At 46.1% G+C, this 10,134-nt stretch overlaps 1 protein-coding gene across 1 annotated transcript; it reads right to left on the reverse strand.

Moving 5' to 3' along the window:
* Positions 1-6,382: 6,382 nt before the first annotated feature.
* Positions 6,383-8,000, reverse strand: LOC149667310 (uncharacterized). The gene is made up of 2 exons (XM_089841369.1): positions 6,580-8,000; positions 6,383-6,521 (listed from the first exon to the last, which is right to left on the reverse strand). Exons 1-2 carry the CDS (start codon positions 7,639-7,641, stop codon positions 6,480-6,482), a joined length of 1,104 nt encoding a protein of 367 aa, XP_089697495.1. The 5' UTR covers positions 7,642-8,000; the 3' UTR covers positions 6,383-6,479.
* Positions 8,001-10,134: the final 2,134 nt, after the last annotated feature.

A 10,134-nucleotide genomic window follows, 5' to 3' on the forward strand; every position in this document is an offset into this window, starting at 1 on the left:
GAACGTCAACGATAGCTATGTTTAAAATGATTTTAGGAATAATCTAACCAAAATTTATATTAATGAATGACTTCTAAAATAGTTAATATCCATAATATTTATTGAATTATTTAAGAAAAACCTCTAAATAGCGTTTCGCCTCGGAGAGGTTTATTTTGGTTTCCCAACTTGTTTAAAAATACGAGATAGCAGTGTTGATACGCCCACCTATTTGTAATGATTCTTTTTAAAAATTGTCATATTATTCTCAATTTGGATTTTTACGCCCGTAAGTTAGATATAAATCTATTAATGTATTTAACAAATTCATGAAATTGAGCTAGCAATCCTGATCATACTTGTAGTGTTAGATGATGTATGTCTTTAGTGAAAGGCCAAACGTCACGGTTTTGATTTTTACCTTTTCTCAGTAATTCATAGAACTGATATGCCTAAATTTTAACGGCCCTCTTCACTACCAGTTTGAAGCGATACAAATTTCAAAAAATATGGTGCACGCTTCAATTAGCGCCACCTGCTAATGCGTGCCTTAAATGTTGTCTGTCAACCCATACATTACTCTTGCTTATCCCATTTTACATTATAGCAGTGCCCATATCATTTAAATTTTGTTCGATGACGCTTTTCTCAACCCTGGTGAGTGGTGACCATAGGCTGAAGGCTCGCGGTGCCAGATTAACACCCTTTGAGCCCTAAGCACTAGGCGTTTTGGGGGAATAAAGCTGGACTCTCGGGGCTCTCTGAGTCCCGGGGCCCTTAAGCAAATGCCTTAGTGCCTAGTCAGTAACCCGGCACTGAAAACTTGGTATACCACAGCCTGTGATCCTTTTTACATATAATGATACCAATTCAACAATAAAATAACCAGTACTTTCTAAGTATACACTTTCCCAGTTATGGGGCATCCAAGGTTAGGTTAGGCTTTGAGACAATCATCTGGACTCGGAGAGGTAGTAGTTTCGTTTTTCCAACTTGTTTGTGTTACATGGAAATAAATTTGCATGCAAAATTTTAAAAAAACAGTGTTTTAATTACATAAAATAACATTAAAAAATATATAAATGTAAAAATGTTTTGTTTAAATTTATTTTAAAAGATCGTCCTCCATATTTTCAGATATTTCTTCTCCGGTAGTAGTTTTTTCTATTATTTCCTCGCCGGAAATTCCAGTCACAACTAGTGACTGGAAATCCTCGGGGGGAGGGTTTCCTCCAAATCTTTCATTTAAAGATTTTTCTGTTTTGCACTGGAAAAATTAATTTCAATTGAGTTGATAACGGACACCTAATTAAGTTAAAAATTAAATAGTTAATTTGGCATGCTTTCGTACAGTACATCTTTGAAAAAGAAATAATGATATATTATCAAGTTGCTTTTTTTTGTTACATCTAACACTCTCAATGCTAAATACTCCTCTGTCGTGATTTTTTTATTTCAGGAATAGTTGTTTTTTCGGTTTCCAAGATTTTATCCAGGACTCTCTTCCACGCATTCTGAGTAATGGCGCATGCCACTCCGTAAATGGAGTCAACTGATCTAAAGTAATAGTATATTATTAATATATATGCACATAAAATTGAAAAAGGAGAAAAGATCTATTAAAGAAGCAGAGAACGTTGGTAATAAATATCGCACACCATTGTATTGCGGGTAGGCGTTTTACAGGGGTCCGTAGGCAATACGGGTCCTATAATAAATATTCGGTTGGACGCACCCTCTGGAAAGCTGTGGCGGTCCCCGCTCTCACCCATGGGAACGAGGTGCTCTGCTTCCCCACCCCGCCATGGTAGCCACGTTGGAACGCACCCAGTCGGTTGTGGGCAAGACAGCCCTCAACGCCGGTTCCATGGCAGCCTACGCAGCCATTCAAGGGGAAATGGGCTGGAGCTCAATGGAAGCGAGGGAGGCTAAATCTAAACTACTGTACCAAGGCAGATTGAAGTTTCTTCCGCCCGATCGCTTCGCTAAACAAATATACGACTCGATTCGCGCTAACGGCCAGGTAACTGCCTGGACCGCTCGCGTGGCGGCCCTCGACCGTAAATACGGCGTCGGCACTGAGCGTGGTGGTGCTGTCTCCTACTCTGGCTGGGCACATTTCGTTGATGGTGAGGCCAAGGAGCATGCGGAACGTTTATGGCGCCATTCCGTCGACAAAAAACATAGCCTCCGGTACTATCGGGCAAAGTCCCTCCCAAACATGGAGTCTTTCTACGATGGCTCTCATGGAGGGGGCCTGCTGTTCCAGGCCCGTACGGGATCTTTACTGACTGGTGTGCGCCAATCGGAATTGGGACCAATCTCCCCCGTATGCCGGCTATGTGGTGCTGAACGGGAGGATGTCTCCCATGTCCTACTGGAGTGCGCGGCCACTTTCCCGGATAATGACGCATTCGCCTGGCGAGCGAAGCATTACGCTGCTCCACTAATGGACGTCTCGGGCCTCTCTGGAGGACTGTGAGACCACCGTGTGGTGCGCCAGATACTGTCAACGTGGTGGAAAGCGAAACAGGCATGGCGTCAGGCAAATAATTTTAAATATAGCTATCTATAAAGTTATACTTCTAGGAAACACCTATATCAGAACTTTTGTAAATTTTGGGTATTGTTATTGTTATTGTTGAAGGGGGTGACGCGTCGCCGCGTCGAGCACCGATACCAAGGGTATATTGTGCGCCCCGAACTGGTTAGACTGCGAAGAGTCCTGTCGCCTCGATGAATCGGAGAATCCGATTGACCGAGACAGTAGAGAACTGGTGAGGTTCCATAGTATGCATATCGAAATGCTCAAACCTCATGGCCGCGAGATAGTCGCAGCAACATAGGATATGGGAGGAGGTTTCCTCTTCCTCCCGGCAGAACCTACAGAGTGGGTCATCAACGATGCCCATTAGGTGCAGGTGTCTATTCAGCCGGCAGTGTCCAGTGAGGAGACTGGTGACCAGCCTAATTTTGCTTTTGGTAAGGGCAAGCAGTTCCTTTGCCCTAGTAATAGAAGGACCCGGGACAAACTCCTTGGCTTGTCTCTGCCCATCCATGTCTAGCCAGAGTTGCAGTTGAAGTGCAGACATCCGGCAGTGAATCCTATGGCGAATGATGCCATGGGGGATGGGAACCGCAGGCTCAGGTCCGAAGAACTTCGCCTCAGCCCCCCTTTTGGCATACATATCAGCCCTCTCATTGCCCAGGTATCCGCAGTGCCCTGGCACCCACAGCAATTGAACCTTGTTGCGGGCAGCCAAAGAACTCAGCAGATCCAGGCAGCTGAGCACCAGTCTAGAATCGACAAGGCACTGATTTAGCGCCTTGAGAGCGGCCTGACTATCCGAATAAATCTGAATCGTCCGTCCGCGGTAGTTTTTCTTGTTGCAGAAATCCACACATAAACAAATGGCCATGATTTCCGCCTGAAAAACGCTGGCAAAGTTGCCAAGGCTCTCGTAAAAACCAAACTTCTTGGTCAAGCAGTAGACCCCGGCACCAACTCCAGAGTCCGTTTTAGAGCCGTCCGTGAACCAGACGGACTCCCCCCCAGTTCCAAGGACTGGGGTGGTCTCCCAAACAGCGCGACTGGGAAAGTGCACGCTGAAGGGCTTGTCGAAGTGGTGTGATATAACAGACTTATCTGAGACCATCACAAGTGATGGCTCAGTACTGCTGTACTCACTGAAAAGCTTGGTGTGACTGAAGTCCCAGTGCTTGGGCTTCCACCAGCCGAGGTTGTTGAGCCTACAGGCTCCCATAATAGCTTCTTCCTCAATAAAGAGGTGAAGGGGAAGCATATTGAGAAGGATTTCCAGAGAGGCTGTGGGGGCTGTCCTCATGGACCCCGTGATACCGATGCACGCCAGCCTTTGAAGCTTGCGTAGTTCATCTTGGGCTGTCTTAAGGCGAACCCTGGGCCACCAGACAAGGGCTCCATAGGAGACCACTGGCCTGATGATCCTAGTATAAATCCAGTTTACAGCGCTAGGGCTTAAACCCCAGGACTTGCTGACTGAACTCCTTAAACGCCAAAATAGAATTTTGGCTTTCTTGATGCTCAGATCAAGATGGGATTTCCAAGTAAGCTTGGCATCAAGAGTCACGCCAAGGTACTTGACCTCGGAGGACTTCTTTAAAACCTGTCCAAAGAAGGAAATATCATTGAAGAGGTCATTAGTCCTTTTCCGGGTAAACGGTATAAGGACAGTCTTATTGGGATTGACGGTGAGGTTAACTTCCCTACACCATTCCTCAACATCATGTAAGACAGATTTCATCAGTGCAGCGATAGTTGCAGGGAACCTCCCTGTAACAATCACTGCGATGTCATCCGCATAGCCAAAGCAGTGACACCCCCCCTCCCCGAGTCGGCCCAGCAGCTCATCCACCACCAGGCACCAAAGAAGAGGGGAAAGAACCCCTCCCTGAGGACAGCCACGGTCGGTGGAGATCTCCAAGGATTCCCCGAGAAGAGACGCCGTCACCCTACGGTACGTGAGCATGGATTTTATCCAACGACACAAAGTGTCGTCAATACCAAACCGCTCCGCAGCGCGAAGGATAACTTCACTAGAGACCCTATCAAAGGCCCCCTCAATATCAAGGAAGATGGCCAAAGACATCTCCTTGAACTCGATGGCCCTGTCAAGGCAGTTCAAGATGCCATGGAGCGCCGTCTCTGTAGATTTGCCTTTCTGATAGGCAAACTGAAAAGTGGACAGGGGTGTGTGGGAAAGAACACCATCCCGCAAATACCTGTCCACCAATTTCTCTAAAGTCTTTAGGAAGAAAGAGGTAAGACAGATAGGTCTGAATGCCTTAGCCTCAAGATAGCTCGTCTTCCCAGGTTTGGGAATAAAGATAACCTTCGAGCGCTTCCAGATATCTGGAATATGCGCCAGAGCAATGCAGGCTCTAAATATCCTGCACAGATAGGGGCCAATGGCGTCTATGCCTTCCTGAAGGAGGGCGGGAAAGACGCCATCTGGGCCAGGGGACTTATAGGGCTGAAACGAATTTACAGCCCACTTAAGTCTAGAGTATGTAACTATCTTATTGGCGATGCCCCAGTCCGCCCTGTGTGCTCTTCGAAAGTGCACGGGGGGAGTGTCGGTGCTTGTGGGGTCAAAAGCCTCGGAGTCCGGAAAGTGTACCTTAAGCATATGCTTAAGGGTGTCAGTCCCTGACTTGGTAAACTCACCTTCTGCCACCTTGATGGTGCTGAGCTGGTGAGTGTTATCGTGAGCCAGGATCCTCATGATCTTGGCAGTAGCGGGGGCATCAGAGATGCTACCGCAGAAGTCCCTCCAGGAGTTCCTTTTGGCCTCCCGGATGGCTTTATTATACTTGTTAAGGGTCTGTCTATAAATAGTCCAGTCCCCAGTCCTCCTAGCCCTATTAAAGAGTTTACGAGTGAGCTTGCGAAGCTTGCCAAGTTCCGTATTCCACCAAGGAACGAGCCTCGGCCGGCTGGCAGGCTTCGCCGGACAGTTGTGGTGGTAGGAATTGATAATGGCTTGTTGCATGAGATCAACTGCCAAATCAAATTCCAGCACCGAGGAAAGCTTTGGAGCATTACCTCTGAGTAGGATGCAAAGTTCCTCCCTGTAGCCGGACCAGTCGGTCCGACGGGGATTACGCAGTTCCGTCTTAACCGAAGTTGACTTGACCGCGACCGAGAAGCAGATGTGCCTATGATCCGAAAGAGACGGTTCATTAGACACATGCCAGTTAGAAACCGACAGACTGATATTGCCTGTGGCCAGGGTGACATCAATGACCTCCTTTCTGTTAGAAGTAACGAAGGTTGGCTCATTGTGCCTGTTGAGAATATGCAGGTTCGTACCGACCAGATATTCTAGCAGTTCATCACCACGTCTGTTGCAGTCACTACTGCCCCACGTGACATGGTGGGCATTGGCATCGCAACCCAGAATGAGCCTGTCCCCCTGCCTCTCACAGCGGTCGACAAGAGTGACAACCTCCTGTGGTGGAGGGGAGCCAGTGGCATCATGGGGAAAGTAAGCAGACGCCATGATAAGGCCAGTTGCCTCTCCAGAAGAGGAGGGCATTACCTTAATCACAGCAGTATCCCTAGTGAGGTAGTTCGGAAGCGGAAGGATGTCAAGACCCTTCCTGGTCAGAACACACGCCCTGGGGTTGGGTGAGGTAAAGTCATAAGAGATATTACCTGCATTCTTTAAACCAAGGATTTTGCCATTATGAATCCAAGGTTCCTGAATGAGGGCCACATCCAGGCCCTCTAAGGCAAACCTCCGGCAGAGAACTGCCGAGGCTGCTTTGCAGTGATGCAGGTTGATCTGGATCACCTTGATGCTCATGACTTAGGGAGAGAGGCGGCCCCGGCTACCGCTTGGCGGTAGCGTGGAGTCCCGATCCAGGACCGGTATCTCCTTCGCCACCACCAGCAGCACCCTCGGCCCCCAGCTCCATCCCAGTAACAGGAGCGCAGGTCCTCTCGGTATCAGAGTCCTTCAAGAAGTCGGACTCTGTCCCGAGGTCAATGTCTGAGCTATCTGGAAGGGATGGCTCTAAATTAATACTAGCAATATTTGCTGCCAGCTCCCCACTCACGCTGGCTGCAGTATTACCCTCTTCTTCAGAAGCCTCAGAGGCATTCTGGAGAGGGTCCTTTGGCGCATTCAGGACTTTAAATGTCCCGACATCTACACCAGTAAGACCCTCGAAGCCGGCTTCCTTGATGGCCTCCATGGAGGAGCCATCAATTAGGAAGATCCAGCGTCTGGTGCTCTTCTCATCGAACGACTTCAGGCACCGCCAACAGTCGGTCAGAAACCTTCCATTGTAGGCCTTCAATCGCCGGAGAAGAGCCGCCGGATCAGTGGTGCGACGGTCCTTGGTCCGGAAGGACACCTTGAACGGCTTCGGGAGTTCACTGGCCTTCATCACTGAAAGCCGTGTTCCCCCTATGGCACGCTCATTATGGTGTAGCACCTTCACGAGCCATTCACTGGTCGCAGAATCCCCACATGAATAGATCATGGCCCCAGCCATGATGTGGAAATTGAGAGGACGTGGCAGCGAGCTTCCCGAAGAAAGCTCAGCGTCCAATGCGTCAAGTATAGCGGCCTGGATAGGAACGACGTCCTCCTCCGTGACCGCATTAGTCGGATAGCCATCTTTAACGATGGCCATCTTGACAATACTGGCGACGTCGCAGTAAGACTTGGTCTTCTTTGACGCCGCAGCTTGTAAGCTAGGCGAGGGATCAGGGTCCTCTGTCCTAGCTCTCTTGCCAGAAAGGGTGGTAGCTTCTCTTGCACCAGGCGTAGAGTCCGTACCCGGGACGTTTCTCCCAGCACCCGAAGGTACAGGAGTCACATCTCGGCCCGTATCTCCTGCACCCAGTGCAGAGTTCTGGCCACCTTTTTGGGGTTGTTTTCTTCGGCGGTTGGCCCTGCGCCTCCTATTTGCTTCACTCAACCTGGTGGAACCCGATTGAGGAGCAGGAGGCGACTTTTGGCCTTCCGCCGATTGCGGGTGGCTGCTGCCAGAGGCAGCATCTCGCCCAGAAGCAGGTTGGGAGTTGCCTCCTTCCCTGAGAGAAGGCTGGGTACCGGTAGAACCGGCTCCATGCCCAGGTTTTGTTTTGGTTTTTGTTTTTAAAGAATCCATAGAGATCCCACGAGTAATGAGGCAAATAAAAGGTCGCCACCCGGTAGTCCTCAACCCGGGTGGAAGGCTAGTTACAACGGGGTTTCGCCTGGTGCCCCGAGGGGATCGTTCGAGATACCGTAGATTAACTTCCCCGGTACCACACAGCCCTCAGCACGATACCTGCACACCTTGGCTTGGGAAGGGCGCGTATCAGCTCAGCCCACAAAACGCAGTGGTTGCCCAGCTCTCACCACCGAGGAGGTGTGATACAACGCACTGTTGAGGACCCAAGCTGGCGGTCGCGCAAGCGAAAGGTAAGGCTGAGCAGCAAAGCAAGGGGGGAAATTAAGCGCGCCATCCAGCTTGCGTCTCCAACTTCGAGAGCCAAATTTTGGGTATATAAGGTGATTGATTCACACTAAGAGATAAGAAATGCAAAACAGCGTGAACCTTTGGTGGAAGCTCTGCCATTAGGAGGCTAGACGTTTCTCATGTCTCACGTGTGGCGTATGTGGTGTACACGAAAGACTAGTGCATGGTGTTGTTGTTAGAAACCATTAAATACCGGTTAGCATTGGGTGAAACAATTGGTTGTTAGACAGCAGATGAAGGTTTAACGGATAGTTAATGATTGACGTTAAATAAGATGGATATAGCAACGAAGTAACATTTTCCGAATTTCTGTATACTGCGAACGCGTTCCGGAAATTACGAACACGTTTGCTTCGATTTGCCAACAGCAAACGCGGTGACAGACAGACACACAGACACGTCCAGTGCAATACCTCTCCGTGACGTCATCGTCACTTCTACTTCATTACGCTATCGCCACACTTGTTTTTCTAATGGTATATACCACATACCCGCTAATCTGTACTTATTGTCTTCTGACAACACCATCATATAGTCTTCTGTGTATACCACATACACGCCAAACTGAAACATTGGCTTCTACTCCATTATCATCGTTGGGATTAAGATGTACGCGCGATCGGCTTAAGTTAAGAGAAATGACCAGCCTCCCAATGGCAGGGTTTCGACCAAAGGTTGACGCAATAGCGCTTATTCCTACCATTTGTGAATCAATCGCGTTATATACCCTAAATTTCCAAAAATTGTGTAAACGGTTTACGCTAGAAGTCAAACTTCAACAATAGCTATGTTTAAAATCATTTTAAGAGTAACGTTCTTAAAACCACTTAACTAGAATTAAGGTAAAATACTGACGATTAAAAAAATTAATATCATCTATATTTATTTAAATATTTAGGATAATTTTCTGTCTTCGGAACGACACAAGTGAAAGTTGATATAGAACGAGTAATGAAGATAGCATCTGAGTCGAAACACTACACGCATATCAAAGTTAATATAAAGCGAGTAGGATAAAATTATCTCCTACAAAACCATAACATTTTCTTATTGTAGAATATTAAATGAAAATATGTTAAGTATGATTCGCCATTACGATTCTTAAAGTAGTTTTGTAGCTATAAAGTTCTGTTTCATTTCAATATTCCAAGAAGATCTTTTATATTAATATATAAAATTTGGTGTTTACTTTTTAATTCAGCTTTACTACATTTATATACAGTGTAAACATGAAATTAAACTTTCCTAGTTACACTGAATGTTACTTTTAAATATTTTGGAAAGCGTTGTTCGGATTGGTTCCTTGAATTCGTGTGGCTTTGAGGAGGTCTTGACGGTTCACAGTGAGCCGAAAATTAAATACACATTTGAATGATGTAAATCAGGTCCTTAAATAGAACTATTGAGGATATACAGTAAAGGTTAAAGTAACCATTTCACACGCATATAAATTCTTACACGGTTGAATAAGGCTTACAGCAGAAAAACGTTTACCCTTAATCCACTAGATTTGAGCAGCAGATTTTGAGCAGCTATTTTGATAGACTAATCTATGGGAACTCATGTGTTTTGAAAAAAATAATTTCAAAAAACACCTTTTACAGAGTCTATAGACACCTTTCTGGTATAATTATAAACCTCTGTTAAGGGTGATGTTTTAAACCTAACAGGAATTAAAAAGCACCAACGTCAATGGAATTTAAAAACACCAAATTTGTCTAAAAAGACCTTTTTTTAGAGTGTTTATTAACACTTTTTCTGGTATTAATATACACCTCTATTCTAAGTGATTAAAACACCTAACAGGATTTAAAAAGCACCTTCAGAGAAGGTATTATTTCGCACCGTTTTGAAGGTGCGTATTGACATCCTCTCGAATGGTGCTTTTAAACACCAATAGAGGTGCTACTGGGGATGCATTAGGAAACACCTCTAAAGGTGTCAAACAGTTCCATTTTTTAACAGTGCATAGGCTATATTATGATAATGATTTGAATGCTTCTATTATGATAATGATTTGAATGCTTCTATTATGATAATGATTTGAATGCTTCTATTATGATAATGATTTGAATGCTTCTATTATGATAATGATTTGAATGCTTCTATTATGATAATGATTTGAATGCTTCTATTATG

Source organism: Phalangium opilio, unplaced genomic scaffold, assembly GCF_054372755.1.
Source record: "Phalangium opilio isolate 3A_F unplaced genomic scaffold, DU_Popi_V2 ptg000059l_1, whole genome shotgun sequence".
In the NCBI taxonomy this organism is placed as follows: Eukaryota; Metazoa; Arthropoda; class Arachnida; order Opiliones; family Phalangiidae; genus Phalangium; species Phalangium opilio.